The sequence below is a fragment of the Magnolia sinica genome, chromosome 18, assembly GCF_029962835.1.
Source record: "Magnolia sinica isolate HGM2019 chromosome 18, MsV1, whole genome shotgun sequence".
Lineage (NCBI taxonomy): Eukaryota > Viridiplantae > Streptophyta > Magnoliopsida > Magnoliales > Magnoliaceae > Magnolia > Magnolia sinica.
The window spans coordinates 21,480,656-21,498,761 of NC_080590.1; the positions used below are offsets into that span (position 1 = coordinate 21,480,656).

At 41.7% G+C, this 18,106-nt stretch overlaps 2 protein-coding genes across 2 annotated transcripts; one reads left to right on the forward strand and one right to left on the reverse strand.

Annotated features, from left to right (window-relative positions):
• The first annotated feature begins 2,317 nt into the window (after positions 1–2,317).
• On the forward strand, positions 2,318–3,046 carry LOC131232660 (uncharacterized). Its single transcript, XM_058229054.1, has 2 exons — positions 2,318–2,655; positions 2,754–3,046. The coding sequence occupies exons 1-2, from the start codon at positions 2,490–2,492 to the stop codon at positions 2,975–2,977; spliced, it is 390 nt and encodes a 129-aa protein (XP_058085037.1). The 5' UTR covers positions 2,318–2,489; the 3' UTR covers positions 2,978–3,046.
• A 7,942-nt stretch (positions 3,047–10,988) lies between these two features.
• On the reverse strand, positions 10,989–14,325 carry LOC131232808 (EIN3-binding F-box protein 2-like). The gene is made up of 2 exons (XM_058229290.1): positions 14,074–14,325; positions 10,989–12,908 (listed from the first exon to the last, which is right to left on the reverse strand). Exons 1-2 carry the CDS (start codon positions 14,084–14,086, stop codon positions 11,110–11,112), a joined length of 1,812 nt encoding a protein of 603 aa, XP_058085273.1. The 5' UTR covers positions 14,087–14,325; the 3' UTR covers positions 10,989–11,109.
• Between the last annotated feature and the right edge of the window lie 3,781 nt (positions 14,326–18,106).

Consider the following 18,106-nt stretch of genomic DNA (forward strand, 5'->3'; position numbering starts at 1 on the left):
GAAATGTAATCGCTCGCATGACATATAAGGGGCTTGGCGGTATACTTTCTAATGTGACAGAGATGTACGAAATCTTGGCCATTGATATGAGTACAGAAATATTTAAGTATGAGTTAGAGTAGAATATTGGACTGTTCAATCATCAGGTGGGCCACATTCGTACATTTAATATGAACCGTTAATAAAATTTCTGTCCAAGAGTTTTACTGATGCTATTGTACTCTACATGATAAGTGTTCGCATCTGATTTTTGGCAAGAGCAGCGATGCATCTGCTGAACGGTCAGGATGCAGCACACGTGTCCGATAATGCCACATATAGTGGGACGGATGTCGACGTGGTCCGGTGGTAGAAAAACACTTATCAACCATTTTCTTTCTCCACAGGAAGGCTTGAAACGTCAGCGATCGTCACCGTCAGTTAAGACAGTGCCAAGTTGGCCTCCGTCACAACCCTTTCGTCCCCGTCTCTCTCTATGTGATTTGAAAAGAAAATTTAAAAAAGAGAGAATTTTACAATACAAGTACCTACTTAATACGAAATTTATATTTCAGTACCTTTTCAACGAAATGGATTTTAACAAATTACCCATTTCTTTAAGTAATTATCACGGAAGTCCCTCCGGGTTAGTAAAGGTATTGGCGCCTCAGATGGGCCCTATCCTAATGTTTATCTGAAATCCACTCGGACTACCAGGTGCTTCATCCCATATTAAGGCCAGATCTAAATAACCAGGGCCATCTGTGATTCAGGTGGACCACACAATTGGAAACTGTGTACAGAGCAATGGTCACCCTCCAAAATATTTCTCTTGGTGTGGCCCAATGAATCACGTATGGGCCTGGTTTTTTGGAAAATAGTACTAGATATTGGTTGTCTATCTATTGTTTGGAGTAAAATTTATATAATCATCACGGCGGGCCTTTTAAGAATTAAGGGTGGATGTCTCTCTCAGCCGTTTCCTTTGGTGTGGCCCATGCAAATCAAAGGTCAGCTGAATTTCTTTAGTCATCTCTAAAGTGAGATTACGCATCCAACGGTGGGAGTTGATTTCACATAGACATCCCCGTGGGCCCGTTTAAAAAGTCAACGATAAGGGTCCCTCTCCCAACTTATCTCCGATTTCCACGGCAAAATTTTTTTTAAAAAGAGTTTTACAAGACGCCCCTTAATATTTGACTGGTTCCACCATTCTGTATCTGTGAGATCCCCTCAGGCCATTAGATGTATAATCCAATGTTAGGCTCGGAACCAAAATTTCATGCTGACATGCAATTCAGGTGGACCACATCAAGAAAAATAATTTGTGGTCTATGCTATTCATATCACGGAAGAGGCTGATTTTTGGTTATTGGGCCAAACATTCCGTGACTCACATGTTGGTCGGGTGGATTTTACATAAACTTTTTAGTGGGCCCCACCCTTGTTGCCATGCATTTTCTCAGTGGACTACCGCAATGGTAATTACTTAAATTTAAATTAATGGGATAACTTAAATTCTACATTAAGTAGGTAGTATTTTGTCAAATTCCCAAAAAAAAAAAAGCAGACGCGACTCAGAAGGCCTGAACGTATCAGAGATCCAGGCCATTCATCATGCAATGCACACTGTGAAATGCTACATATCAAAGATGGGTTTTACACTCACTGATTGATCCAAGCATATACGTTGAATTTGAACCGTTGGACTTCTTTTATCTAACGGCCAATATTTCTCACACAGCTTTGAAATGCCTGCTTGGCGGACCAACATTGTTTTTTGTCCATATAGTGATCACAGGATACTCTACCTGATGAATGGCCCCGATCTCTCACACGTGTGACTTACACCTATATCTTCGACACGTCTTCCACTCCTGCACAGGATCGCAGATCACCGTGAAAATCTAATTAGTAAATGGAGCTATTAGTTACTCTGGCAGATTGTGGTTGTTCATACACGCCCACCATGAAATTGTATAAGTTGCAAAATTTACTAAAATCAGACCTTCCAAATAATGCGAAATTATGCAGATAGATTACATCTCTAAAACTAAGTTAATTCAACGGCTGAAATTTGGTTGACTGAGGACCGTCGAATGCTTTTCATCTCAACCGACCATCATAAAATACCAATCACGCAACTCAATTACAGTCTAATGAAGCATCGTCTCTGTATAACTTTCTAAGATATTTGCTTCCTAAGTATGGTCCACAATTCGAATTCTTCAATATGAGTACGTGTATGCCACGTGTACAACTTTGAGTGGGCGCTTACGAACAGTAACATCTCCTCCGCCAGAGTAACTAAACATTTCTCATTAATAAATAACAATAAAAAAAGAAATACATTCAGCGTCACGAGACCGACGATGATTGGGCTGCTTTACTCACCCACTTCTCCTTTTTCCTCCCTCTTCCCCAGCAAACACCTCCCAGCCACCAGATTTACCAAAAAACCCCTCCTACCGCCGGAGAATTTACAGACATAGCCATAGCCACGTGGCTCAATGGAAATGGGCTGTTCTGGAATTCCCATCATCACCGTAATCACCATCTCCGGCTGCAGCCTTCTCTTCCTCGCATTCCTCAGGAACGTCCGTACGGATTCTTCTCAAACCACACAAGAGGAAGAAACGACGGACGATGCCACACCCAAACGCTCCATCTCTTCTGGTACCCTTTTTTTTTCAAAATTTTAAATACATTCGTACACTTCTCTTGCATTTTTGTGGTGGTTTTGTTAATTTGGTGGGGTTTGGATTTTATTGTAGGAAAGAAAAAGGTGAGGTTTTCTGAGGACGTGGAAGAGCCGTCGGGGAATAACGTGGAATACAGGAGACGACGCGGCGGACAGAGGAAGACGATTCCGAAGAAGGATGGAAGGGAGGAGAGGAGGGAGAAAAGGGGCGTGGAATTGCCTGCGAATCAGAGCGCTCTGTATAGTGGGATTTATCGGTACCGTTCGCAGATGTCCATGTTGATGATCTACGGCTGATGATCATCTTGTGTTTGCGCGTGTGCATGTATGTATGTAGTATGTACATTAAAAAAAAAAATTTTAAAAAAAAATTCCTTCTTTTCTTTTTTCTTTCAAGTTCATTTTTCTTCATTTTAGTCATGCACGAAGGGTAGGGATGGTTTGATGGGGAGTATTTTATATTCTGGCAGCGTGTGACACTCGATACGCAGGTACTCCAAAATTGTGCGCATGGCATAACTAAAATTAAACCGACTTAATTGGGGAACCGAGTGTCTCCAGAGTCCCAAAATCAGATATTCGTGAACGTTTGTTCGTTGAAAGGGATAATTGGATTTGTTTCATTCTAACCGTCCAATAAAGGTCCACTAAACTGGGCAATGTCTAAGAAATTTCCAAGTGCTTGCGTATCATCCATCCCAACCTGGGGGAGTATCGAAGTTTTCTCTGTGATGGGGAAGTCCGATCAAACACGGGCCCGTTTGGCCGGGCAGATTGGAAGGGATTGGAAGTTAAATCCCGGGATTCGCCAGGCGTGCCAAACAGACGGAGTGATCTGATCCGGGATATAGCAATCCCATGGATCTTAAGACAATCCACTGACAACACCATCGTTATCTTTAAATCCCATCCTAATCCGTTCAAATTTGCCTGGGACGTGTTTGGTTCGAGGGATTGGAAGGGATGAGAAGGTTTAATCCCGGGATTGGCTGGTCGTGCCAAACAGACTCGATATAGCAATTCCGGATATAGCAATCCCACGAATCTTACAACACCATCATTACCTTGAAATCCATGCCATCCACCCTATTACAATTCAATCCCTTCCAATCCACCCGCAGCGTACTGAGTTACTCAGTACGCAATCCGTCATGTAGTGGTACCGCGCTTGGATGATCTACATTCAAATTTAGGGCCCGTTTGGCCACCTGCAGTGGGTGGGTGAGATTAAGCTGATGGAATTGAAAAAGTAGCATTAAATGCAGGTGTAAGGTATTGTTTCCGTGCTTTTTAATGGCACGTTTGGAAGATACCGGAGTAACTTCTCTAATCCTGTTTGGAAAAGATAAATCATGAGGTTGCATATGTATAAATCATTTTTATATATTTTTTTGTGTCACCATCGAGGTGGGCTCCATTTGGACAATCCGACCCGTTCACTGAGTAGGTTAGCTCGAGCCGGTCTTATGGATCTTAACTTTGACTCGTTTGGATGATCAGGGACCCCACAGAGAGCCTTGAAAGGTTTCAACAGCAACAGTTCATTTCCCTCTGTGTAGCCACTTGAAACTCGAATCTGCCTCATTTTTTGGCCCATGGCCTAAAATGATATAGAGAAACTGATGTACAGTGTGGATATATCATATACATCATGGCGGGGTCACGAGTGGGACACCCTATCCCACCTCCACAAGCAGTGACGTTAAGTGGGTCTTACCAACCCACCGTCACCTATAGTGTGGTCCACTGCTGGTTAGATCAGCTTAATTTTTTGTTCCAGTGGTCAAAATAATCTAATTAAAGAGGTGGATAGTGTGGATTTAATAGCTACCTCATTATGGGTTCCATAAGTAGAAATCCACTATAAAATTCTATACATACGAGTGTGAGGTAGGAGTTTTTTGGTCTCCGTGGCCCACCTAGGATGAGAATAGATTTCATTTTTTGATTTTAAGGATAAAATAGAATTAAAAATTGGATGGATAACTTGGATGAAACATACACAACAAGTTGGACCCACGAATAGAGGCCCCTTAGCTTACAACTGTAGAGGAGGGATCCCGAGAATCAAACAAGGGATGGCAAAATCTCACCCATAACCACGGTATTTTATCACCAATCTCAAAATGAATTTCATCCTCCGTTCCAAACATACCAACCAATTGTATTAGATGGGATTATGAATAGAATCCCATCTACTACCAGCTAATGCACCTGGCCAAACAGCCCCTAGAGCACTGCAGCAAACCTAATCATCCATTTCACGTTTTGAAGGTTGAAACTTTACAATTTCATCCTAATAATTTATTCGGCGAGATTTCTAGTCGTTGTCCATCCTTGGATATGGGTAACAAGATAGACGGTCTGGATGGCCCAATTTCCTCGTCAATAATTTTGCCAGTCTAGGGAGGCGTGCAAGCTTCGCTAAAGAGACGGCGGCTCCGACATCTGCAGACGTCTGTGATGATGGACTGCTCGTCTGGTGGAATTCATGTCGCTTGAAATAGATGACGAATATCGTATGCCAACTTAGAAGACTGGTCCAATATCGGAGACATTCATCAGGTGGGGTCCACTATCATTTCACCTTTGGCTCAAAATCTGGCCGGTCCATTAATCAAGTAGGTCAATTTCAAAATTGAATATGGTTTTTGGCCAATTTTCAAGTGGGTGGTCATATAATATGCAGATCAGGCTTGTTTCAGACCAAGAAATGAACAAAGTAGAAATCTTCAGATGAGCGGCTTGGATTTCTCTCACGTTGCCAGTTTGTTCAACCTCTCAGAGGCGACAGCTGAATAGTGTACTCGCTCGAGGTCACTTAGGATGACTCAAAGATGTTTCTGGTAAGTACACGATAAAGCGGGAAGTTTGAAAGGAAGCTTCGTCGTGACCAACGGAAACGGACTCGCGCGTGTGAGAGCGTGCCGACACACATGCTGATACCGCGTGCTTGTTAGAGATCTTGACTATTCATTAGGTATTGCCAACCTGATATTTTCACAATCACATGTTCATGGAACATCCACTTAACGAATGGACCGGATCTCGTGGGAGCGGATTAGGTGCGGGCCCAGCATCACCCAAGATGATGCGATCCTTGTCGTGGGGCCCACCTTGTTGTCGTGTGTATGATTGTATTTCATATCCACGCCGTCAATCCTTTTGCTAGATCATTTTAGAGCATGAGTCCAAATGAAGCAGATCAAAATCTCAGGTGAACCATAATACAAGAAATGGTGGTGATTAAACACTCCGCAATTAAAATTTAACTTCCTACGGAGGATCACGTAATGTTTTCATAATTTTTATTTCTAATTCAACCCTTTACTAAGCTCACATAAACCTGGATGAAGGGAAATAAATAAATATCAGCTTTGACAAAAACTTTTGTGGCCAAAATAAGTTTTTAATGGTCAGTCACCACTGTTTTCCATGGTATGGTCCACTTGAGATTTGGATCTGCTTCGTTTTTGGCTGCATGCCTAAAATGGTTCGGAAAAACGGATGGATGGCGTGGATATAGGTAAGGGCTGCACCCAATCTCTTCCCGGATCTCGCACGATCGTGCCACGTTAGCACTTACCCCTGGTTTATACACTTTTATTAATAGGGTATTACTGTTATTTCATTGATAAAGTAGGCAGAAAACAAGGCAAGCCTCCGAATTGGGAGCGGATAGGGTGAGACCCTTACGTGGGTTATTGTGGGGCCCACCTTTATGTATGTATTCTATATCCACACCGTCCATCAGTTTTATCAGATTATTTTATGTCATGATCCTAAAAAATTGAAGAAGATCCAAATCTACCATTAAAAATTTCTTAGGGCACACCTTAATGTTTCCGTAGTGTTTATTTACCATCTAATATGCTAATAAGGTCACATAAGCCTGGATTATGGAAAAAAAGACAAATATCAGCTTGATCCAAAACTTTTATAGCCCATCAATAGTCATTCACCACTGTTTCCCAAGGTATGGTCCACCCGAGATATGGATCTTCTTAAAATTTTGGAACATAGTATAAAATGATCTGGGAAAACGGATGGACGGTGTGGATAGAGAATACATACATCAAAGTGGGCCCCACGGTAAGGGCAGCACAGTCTTGGGTCAGGCCGGGGTTTTACCTAATCCGCTCCCCATGCCCAACCTATGAGCCATGAGAATAAAGCCCAACCCTAGGAATTGGGCTGGCCCCGTCCACTCAGCTTAATGGGTAGAATACGGGGCCAACCAGCCCAGAATGTTTTCGGGTCCATTTTCCCATCATGCTGAAAATCAAGGCCCACTTTCGGAACTGTCAACCGCTCGGCTCTGCCCACGGCCACATGTATGTTATCTAAACCATCTGGCTTACTTTTCTAACCATCCCTTTTTACAAGCACATGAAACCACGCTGATTAGTGGACAAGCCTGGCCAGGCCAGGGAATTAATATATTTTAGCCCATGGTTAAAATAGGGTGACTGGAACCCATTTCGAGTCATGGCCAGGACTGGCTTGAATCTTTTTAAGGTGACTCAAATGAGTACTTGGCTAGTGGGTTCGATTGGGCTTGCAACTGGGCAGGGCTAGATCCCCGGCCTTCTAAAATCAGTCCATTGGCTTGATTTAACTAGATTCACCCATCCCAGCCCATTTACACCCTACCTATTAACTCATGATACATTAATACTCTTGCGGACTGTGATGGTTCCTACGCATGCACTAAGAAATCGTAAAGGTGATAAACGTAACTAAATTAAATTATCAAGTGGGACGCATGGAAAATTGATGGCCCATCGAGTTGCATCATGTATATGACATCTAAGCCGCCCAAAAGTTGGGTGCAACTGAAGATCATAGGCGCTGAAGAAGACGAATCGTACTGTGTATGTCATGCAAGAACAAAGACAAGTACAGGGAGTTTGGCACCAGACATAACCACTTGATTATTGGGCCGTCCTTCTCTTTTATTTAACCATGCAATGGTAGAGCCGTTGTACAATTTTGATGGGACATCGACCGTAAGTATCCTTGATTGAAATTTCTTGATTCTTGCAAAGTAATGGTATATAGAAAAATGTGGACATTTGAATCAGGCGAATGTACTTACACGAGTGGTAACACAAGAAGCTTATCAAATGGACCTCATCTTACACAGAAGGGGGCGGCAATAGAAAAGGGCTGATCAGGCTAGGACGGACCCTTCTAGTCTAACGGGATATTTTTATTTTTTTTTGTACTCTTCTCTCTTTGGTGAGTCCCATCATATAAATGAATTGGGTCATTGAAAAAAGTCCCTAGATTCATTTAGTATCTTTAAACTATAGGTTAGCTGCTAATAAGTATCTTTAAATTGTTCATTATTTTTTATAATGGTGGCCCACTTAATAAGTACCTTCGGCCAACCTGCCTTACTAGGCCCCGGCCTTCACACCAGGTCCACATTTCTGGCCTGGGCCCAACCTTCATACCGAGGTTAAGGGCCTTTCAGGCCTTATAGGCAGGACGTAGATTGACGTTGCACTCGGAAGGTAGGTGGGGCCTACCTTGATGTTTTTGAGAAATCCACCGCATCCATCCATTTTTCCAGCTCATGTTAAGACATGAGAACAAAAATGACTTGTCGAAAACTCCAGGTGGGCCCCAACAGAAAAAAGTAGGGAGGGGAATGCCGACTGTGGAAACATTCCCGGGTCCACTTTGGTCATTTCCACTGTGATCAGCCGAAAACACATATATTAGCCAGATACAAAAACTTCTGGAGCCCCACAAATATTTCAACGGTGAGCATTCAACCTCCACTCTTTCCTTTCGTGTGGCCCATTGAGTTTTGGATCCTCCTCATTTTTGGTCTAATGTCCAAACATGAGCTGGCAAAACAAATGAACAGGGTGGATTTCTCACAAACATCACAGTGGGCCCTACCTAGCTTCCAACCGCAGGAACTTCCTGCATACGGGTCGCAGGCAATCCGTGTCCCTACAGGGACGGGCCAGGCACAGCCACAGGTCCCGTCAGGTGAGTTGGTGGCTAAACCAAACCTCCAAACATATCCCCAAGGGTCCCACATGAACAAGCCAGTTTAGCCATTCGTATTTCTCCAATAATGTAAATGGTGCCTAACAAAACACCCGAATATCTCCCTCGTGGTCCATATTGCACACACGAGATGTCGGGTCAATATGGTCCCAACACCGTTCTCCCTGCACGTGCCTTTTGCCTTGTATATGTGTGTGTGTGTGTGTGGACTATCTCAAGCATTGCACGTGAGAAAGGGAGGATCTAACATTCAATGAGGTGTTTCTTGTCCTCAGATATGTCCTCCAATGGGTCCATGTCCAAAGGTGGCCCATGTATACATGTCGTTAACACACATGTGACATGCATGTGGCCGGCATACCTCTGGCTATCCTCGTACGTTCTTGATTCTTCTTGTCCCTCATCTTTCCTTTCTGGCTGGGATATAGAGATATTTGGCACATTCAGCACATGTGGGGTGCACTTGAAGATGGGCGTCGTCACTCGTATCACATTGTCATGGGGCGCATGCACAATGGCCCACATTTATACAAAAACTAGCTGAAATTCATGTTAAAACAATCTTTTTTATTCGAATTGGCTTGTACAAGGCGGCGAATACTATTTAAGATTAATCATTGCTAACTCATTATTTAATTTGGCTAAATATAATTAGAAATTTTCCTTTTAAAGTTCCACCGTTGGTTTGCCAAGTCCTTATTTAATTTGATAACATCTAATTAGAAAAATAGTTGGAAAATTTCCCTTTTAAAGTTGTTGCCTCTTAGTTTTAAATTCAATTTTGTGATTTGTGCGTTCATGTTAAAATTAAATGTGCAGCTTAATTCAAACTGAACAACTACAACCCCAAGTGCCAAGATAGGCATATGGGTAAAAAAATGACCGTATATGATTAAGATAGTATAAGATTGGTCAACTATTCAACCAATTGCACAATGTTGTTTAAGATGATTAGGTGATTATTTAAGGGTAGAGTTCATTCTATGAATATGGGGTCACACCTTTGCTTTCCGTATGAAAAGACTTTTTCAATACAGCTAAAACAAAAAGGAAATTTTTGCAGTCAGTAACGAAGAACAACTACAAAGTACCTTTTTGAACAAAGAACTTACTTGATATTCAAACTAAGTTTAGCATACGAGCGTAAACTCGAATTACAACTAAAGTTGACAACCACTTGATTACTGATACCGATTACACTAAAAAATATAAATGATTGATAATGCTAAAAAACATAAAGTAATTAAAAGATAGATTTTGATTTGATTTGGTTGGTATGTGTAGGCACCCTACCGAAGCTAGTATCTTGAAAAAGTTAGGACAATCATCTGGATGCTTCCCACATTCTAATGATTATTATAACTGTTTCAGTACTACTAATCTTCAAGAACCTCTCCTTCTAAACTTGTCATATGTCCTAATAACCCCTCCAGGCTTCCTTATCGACTTGACTACGTTCTGCTCGACCACACTTGCTTTTTGGATGACATGGCATCACCCGATAGACGTCAGCTATATTACCATAAAATCTTCTTTGGATATTTCCGCAGATCTCGAATACACCACGCGACTCTCATAAAATTACACGTTCCCCATTCTGATTGGTTCTTGTAAAAATCACGTGTTTGTATTTTGCTTTGATTGGTTGCTTCTACTTTAATTATTGTATCTTCATTAAACATACTTAAGCAAAATATAAGAATGACAATAATATTAGATGGAAGCTTCTAACATCTAGGATTTATCCGGGTTTGTTGTGGCTCGAAATTATAACAATCGTAATCATTACACTTTTACAATAAATGTGTAATTGAATGTGTTATTGTAAGTGACAAATTTGGTACTTTGGATGGTCCTGCAAGCTACTTATATTTTTTTTTATTAGTTTAGTAATATAAATTAAAGTAAGAGATGTGATGTAGCCCTAATCTCTCTATTAACCGTAAATTTTTTATTTACATTTGTAATTATTATACTTTTCTGTTATATTACTTAGGCTAATCCCCAATCGAAACATCCAACTACAACTGAACCAACTTAGGTAAGAAGTAACCCTTCCCCCTAGCAAGAAAGACAAAAAAAGAAAAAAAAAAACGACACCACTCACACCACCATCAAACGCAGCTGTGGAAAAGCTTCCACTATTTGTTAGTAGGTTCGCAGCCCACTCCCACTTTTTTTTTATTTATGCCCGCACCCTTTTCCTTACTTTTGGTAGGCAATGGAAGAGCCCAAAATGTTGATTAGGGGTGTAAATATCAGCTTCCAAAAGAACACGTAATCTGCCAAGGTCATGAACACATGCCCATGTGCGTGTCCCATGACCACCATCCAATACACTTGTCATTAGAAAAGGGAAAAAAAAAAAAAAAAAAAAGGAAGCCCATATATATTTATAAGGTCTAGTACAGCAGATCACACCACCAAAGAGTCTCTCTAAGTGACTCAATGCCTCTCTTAGTTAGACCAGGGCACTGTTTGACATTCAAGCCAATCAAACTCCCACACATCATCTCGATGAAACCCAAGCTCTTGTCTGTGATCCCCATACAACCAGATAGAGACAACACCTCTATGCACTGATGCTTTGATCTTGCTAAGTAAAACATACCATCATCACTAATCCGACACATTGAAAGTTGTAGTTCTACCAAGCAAGGGCAATGCCCGCCAATCAACTTCAAGCTTTTATCACTCAGACCATCACAACCGTCCAATCTCAATGACTTCAACTTCTGCCCAAATGCACTTGTTATGGCCAAGACACTCCAATCAGTTAGACGAAAACACCCACTTAAATCTACACTAACCATGGCCTTGTTTTGGGCCTCAAAGCCCTTCAAAAGGGACATGACCCCTCCATCAGTGATTGAAGTTAGCCCAATGAGCTCAAGGTGCTTAACCTGAGCACATGCGCTTCCTAGCCATGATAAGAAAGAGTCTCCTACCCCAACACATCTGTTGATAGTTAGGGAGTGTAAGGAAGGGCATTCTGGGAGATGTGCTCTCCTAGGGTTTGAAGGGTTTTTGTCTTCTATCCCTTTACACTTCACCAAAGACAACACCTTGAGTCTCTTGCTGCAACTCATGAAGATTTCCATCAACCCAACTGATGTAACATGGTTGCATTCTACTAGCTTGAGACTCTCTAGCAATGCAGCTGATTCTGCTAGCTCTTTTAGACCCATGTCAGTTAACGTCCTCCAGTTTCTAATAGATATCACCTTCAATCCGACAAATCGATTTCCAACGGCCTTGAAGCCCGTACCACTCAGTCTAGAACATGCATTCGTGGAAATAAACTCTACCTTATCCAATCTTTTCATTGAGCAAAAACCCATTTCGCGAATGCCTGAAAGGTTCTCTAGAGACAAGCTTCTAAGAGAGCTTGCATTCCTTCCAATTGCTTCCAAAGCACCTTCTCTAACTGTTACAGATGCAAGCTTGAGCGTTGCCAACTTGTGCAAGCCTGAAATGATTGAAATAATCCCATCATCATTGAGAAGTGGGCATTTGATTAAGGAGATTGATTCGAGCTTGGAAGAGTATCCGGCGAATGTGTGGAGTGACGCATTGCTGATCAATGGGCATGAATCTAGATTCAACGTCGATAAACTCAAGCAGTTTTTAGCAATGGCGATGAGACCTTCATCGTCGATCAATGGCAAATTAAGCACATCGAGTTTCGCTAGTGAATTGCAACCTTGTGCAATTGATTGAAATCCTGCATTTCCAACCTTAAGACAATCCCAAACAGTGAGAGATATTAGACCTGGGCATGCTTGGGCTATGACCTTAAGTCCGAAATCAGTGATCCCTTGGGAAGGGAAGCTTCCCCTAATGGAAAGCTCCGTGAGCCCTCCTCGAGGGCAGATTCCGACAGCTATTGCAGCTAGTCTTATGTCATTTGCCTTCTTCCCTTCCAAGCACCGAGACGTTCTTTTGTGATGTGGTTGTAGAGTTGGAGTGTTGGATTTGAAATCAGAGATCCGCATTTTGGTTTGTAAGACGAGCCATTTCTTTGAGACGGCCGCGCATGAGCATCGGTCTCTAGAGGATGGGAGGAAGCTGAAGATCCCGAACATGCATTCATCAGGTAACTGGCTAATGAGATCGAGGCTGTTGGTTGCTTGAGTGAGCGGAGGGTTTTGCAATCTGGGTCTTTTGCGAGAAGGAAGAGAATCTCCATATTTATGTTTTCCTGCAAGGCCATCCATATAACGAGATTCAACGATAAGATTGAAGTAGACAAACAAAAAACCCATTTAACCAAATAGAACATGTATCCATATGAGAGAGAACCCTTGTATGGAGCGGATTAGGTGTTAACCGGGTAACAGCTTAGTGAAGTTTCGTAGATTCAGGAGTCCACATGAGATTAATCAATTTCAAATTTATTAAAATTTAACATATTAAAATCTCATATGGACCACACCAAAAGAAAGAGTGATGATGGAACATTCACCATTAAAAATTTGCCAAGGTCCATTGTAAAAAAGATCCATCATGTTTATTTTCCATCTAACCCGTTGATAAGGTCAACCAGTACTGGATGAAGATAAAATAAAAATATTAGCTTGATACAAAACTTTTAAGGCCTAGAAAAGCTTTTAATGGTCATTCACCACTTTTTTCCCGTGGTATGGTCCACCAGGTATTTACATCTGCTTAATTTTTTTGATAATTCCCTTAAATTAGCTGTAAAAACGGATGGGTGGCGTGGATATGAAACAAATTCATCAAGGTGGGGCCCCACACGGTAAGGGTAACACCCACTAAGCTATTACCTGGTTAACAGTTAATCCGCTCCCCTTCTTCTAATGATCATGCAAATATGTTCGCGCAAATAGATCGCCACGTTTTGCTCTATAATACATCGTGGCTCCAGCCGTTTGATTTGGATCATCTTCCAATGATCCGAACCATTTATATGAGGAGTCCCACTTTTCTATGGTGGAAAGTAAACGAATAAAAACTCTCGATTGAATTATTTCCAACCATCGAAATTAGGCTATTTTGCTTTGAACATGGACGGTCTCCATAAACTTGGTATAATCAAAAGGTTGAAGTATTCAATCCAAGAGTTCTTTCGGGCATCCCCCATCCAAGGGTAGCCCTAGCAAATAAACGGCTTGTGTCATTGAAAAATAATAATAATAATAAAAACAAGTCCCACTGCTAGAGTCCTGACGAATCTTATTGCAGTACGTGGGCATGTATTCGAACAAACCTCTCATGAAAAGTGGTGTGTGAGTGAACATCCCACCAAAAAGGACATGCGAGAGAGAGAGTCATGCAATCTGGAAATAGAGAAGAGAGAACCCATATAATCAAATAGAAAATACATGAGAGAGGGAGAAAGTAACCATCATGAGCCATAGATATCAACTGAAAATCGGAGGAGAATAAGGTTGATGTGAGCAGTTAATGGAGCTCCCAACCAAACTAGACCACCATGAAGAGAGAAAACAGGAGATGAAGACAGCCCAACACTCCTTCCTTGAAACTCAAACCCTTTGAAGTGTCCAAATGTCCGTATACACCCTTTTTCTTAGCCAGGTGTACAACCACAGCCGAGAAAACCAAAGAGAATCCCTGAAACACATGGGACTGGGAGCGTGGACGTTTCACACTCTCTCTCTCTCTCTCTCTCTCTCTCAACCACCTTTTTATGACAAATAGCTGGTCATGCCTCTGTCGCGACTGAGGATAACTTTGTCCTTCTCCGCCACTGGGTCCCACATGCTAAACCGTCCGATGATCAGATCCGTCCATCTATTGGACACTGTGTTATGAGGACCACCCTAATGAACTTCTACTGAAAGGACGATTGTGACCATCAGCATCTATAAATGAATTTGGAACAGTGAAAGAAAGGTTCACATTCAACTCTAAAAATCAATGGCTAGGATCATCCTTGAAGCTTGATTATGAGATGGTAGCTTCTCCGTGGCAGTAAAGAAAGTATTGATGGTTCAAATTATCGGACTATCAAAGCATATGGGCCCCACTGGCTCGTGACACAGGCTGAATCCTGTGTAGCTATGCAGCGGCAGAGAGTGTAATTTTCTCTTTTAAAAATAAAAAATATCAACGCACGTGTATCTACGTAGGTGGACCCTTTTCACGTTCGTTCCCCCTTACTAGCTTTCTAACCTTTCGTACCAATTCCATGTTTTGCTAGTGGACCTCTATTTCATTTATTACGGTTAGGAATAGTATCTGAAAGGTACCCTTTTGTTGATTTTTATTATTTTTATTTGTCATGGCCTGATTGCCTTTATGTGGGCCACGCATCATCGAGTTTTGAGTGGAAGAGGATTGAGTCCTGCGCCGGACTGGACGATAATCTGTCTAGGCAGTGGCTCTGTGGGTCCCACCATACTATAATAGCTTTATCCACGCCGTCCATCCATTTTGCAAGATCATATATTAAGATATGAGCCCAAAAATGATGAGACAAATATAAAACTCAAATGATCCACAAGAAGCCGTGGTGATAATGACACACACCGTTGAAATCTTTCTATGGTCCACCGTGAGGTTTATTTTTTTTTATCATACCTTATCATGAGGTTCAATGTACCTGGACGAGGTAAAATACAATCCAAAACTTATGTAGCTCTCAAGAAGTTTTTAATGGTGACCATTCAATCCTCACTATGTGGTCATCTTGAGCCTTGGATCCACCTCATTTTTAGGCTCGTACCTAAAATGATCTAGAAAACCGGATGGACAGCATGGATAAAACCATACATCACGGTGGGCCCCACAGAGCCCTGCCTGGACGGATTATCGTCCAGGCAGGGGGGCAGGACGCAATCCACTACCGTTTTGAGAAGGAAACGGATTGGCTACTCCCCCTGCCACCGGCTCCGAAGGGTTGCAACTGGGGCTCAGGTCACACCACTGGATTTCAGCTAACATAACCTCAGCTTGATTCATTCGCTCATAGTCTGTGGTGGCCCATGGTCAATCCCTTCGGTCGGGTCCTCTTGGTCAACTTGCAACAATCACGGTATGTTGTAGAGTTACAGCACCCAAGCCAACAGAGGACGGACCCGAATAATCCATGACTACGCCTGCTTCATGCACCCAAGCTCTGCGAGACCCAAGCTTTGATCAAATGATCTTAACCATCCAATCCGTGGCCACCGAATTGTTAGTTAAAATAAAGTAGTTAGAGACCGAAAATAGACGGTTGATCATACATTAGATTAGCTTTTTTCTTCTAATATCCGTGCGTACAGTAGACACAAAATTGGATGGTCTAGATTGATGTGCATGTATGTGAATACACGGTGGATAAGTTGTCTACCGTTGTGGCCGCGCATTGCAGTATGGAACATTTTTCTTCAGTGTACCGATTTATACCGTGTTATGGTAGAAAGAGGGGTGTGTACGTATAAGACTCTGGTGATGGTTCACCATCATGTTCGAAAATGGTGCTGACTCACCCTCTTTCCACGTGGCAAACATGTAGAGATATCCAGATCGTCCAAATTGAGGGACACATCTTGGATGGATCGTACTTCGAATGTCAAACTGACCATTTAATTCTTAACATGCAATTCGTGGCCATCAAATGGATGGTTAGAAGTGAAGTAGCTAGTGGTCAAAATTCATTCCACAAAATCAGATGGGGACCAGTCATGAGACTGCTGGGGACCAATCACCTCCATTTCAACAATGCTACTGAATATCATCCTACCCTACCACAGCATCTTCGCATGGAAGCATGCATCATTCACTGCGCATACATGTAACTCAATCCTGACTGTCTATTCGTAGGCTGGCAATGGATGTGGCACGAACCAAAAGCTACGTAGATCAGATGATCTTATCCATCTTCTCGGCAGCTATGGGATGGACGGTTCAAAATAAAAGTAATAACGTTCCAAATTGAGTGTGCAAATTTTTAATGGTTGAGAATGCCCGAGCAGTGTGATGTTTAGGCCTTATCCCATCCATGTAGAACTCATTATTTAAAAAAGCCTGGATTGACATACATGCACTCCCCCGTCACCATCTTAGCATTCTTTCTTCTTCCATTGTTTACCAAGAGTTATTTGATACTCTGACAGAGTATGACACTTGATAAGTAGGCACTTAAAAATTATACACGTGGCATTGATGAGCTCAAGGTAATCCGACTAAATTGTGGAACAGATTCCTGCTAAGTCAATTTCCCATGATCAGATTGATTGAACAATCTTAAACACTGATTCGTGGCCACGTGTTTGTTGAAATATATTTTTAATTTTTGACCGTCCAATAAATGTCCACCAATCTGATAGTCAGATAATCAAATAAACATAAGTTTTAGCTAATGATACATATAAACCAGCACACGTAATTTGGACAGTTTAGTTTGAATTTCTTGTATGCCACTTATGCAATTTTGAAGTATTTTTTTTAAATATCTGTGTATCATCCATCACACTCTTCCAGAGTATCAATGCATGATGATGGGGTCATCGGACCCAGTCACGCTATATATGTCTAATAACATAAATGTCTTGTCTTATTATTAGACTCTATTCATTGAACATGTAATTATTCTAAGTCCATGATAGTTGTTGAAAAATAACGCTATCAAGGGAGATAATTCCGTACAAACGGCAGAATCAGAGCATGGTAGAGCCATCTTTCCACTGCCAATCAAGGCTGTCCATTTAGTGGGACCCATCGTGGGTGGCTTATGTTTCGAAACCGACGTCTTCAAGCAATACAATCTATACGCAATATTCACTTTACGCAATGCTTGGCCTTTGATTAACATTGAAGGCACTGATCGGATGGTTAGGATCATCCAATTTTCTATTCATTTTGAAGAACTTGTCGTCCACGGTCGGGACAGTAAGATGGACGGTTTCAAGTGATTAGTTACACTTCCCTGTGAGACGTGGAGAGATGCTTTCTACCGTATCCAGATTACTCCCACTATACCGCAGCATCTTCCAGCCATCAATAACAATGGGCAAACCACTTTACGGATTAAGTGCATCTGGGTAAGATTTAAGAGGAATTATATGGGATAATCAAGTGACGTATGGTGTATCATATCATGCATGCATTCACACTGCACGTGCCAGATGTGAACTCCATCTAGACCGTCCAAATTGCGAATCCCACTGTTCGACCACAAATGGACGATAGGACAATGATGCTGATAGGATGGTTTGAACCATCTCATAAATGGATATTTTCATACAATGGCTGAGTGCATAAGAATGGTCCATCGTACTCCATAAAATCGGTTGTTCCCCGAGAAATTAAAATTTAGCTTATTAATGTTGAGAAGATCAACTTTGACACTCTGGCAGAGCCTGATGGATGATACGCGACGGTTAGAATTACTCAATAGTTGTTAACTTAGAATACAAGTAATACAATTAA

What these genes read in the sequence shown, in the direction of transcription:
- LOC131232660 (XM_058229054.1), top strand. Translation starts at nt 2,490, where the DNA reads ATGGAAATGGGCTGTTCTGGAATTCCCATCATCACCGTAATCACCATC. An exon ending in CAAACGCTCCATCTCTTCTG is followed by an intron (nt 2,656 to 2,753) that starts GTACCCTTTTTT and finishes ATTTTATTGTAG; the next exon opens with GAAAGAAAAAGGTGAGGTTT.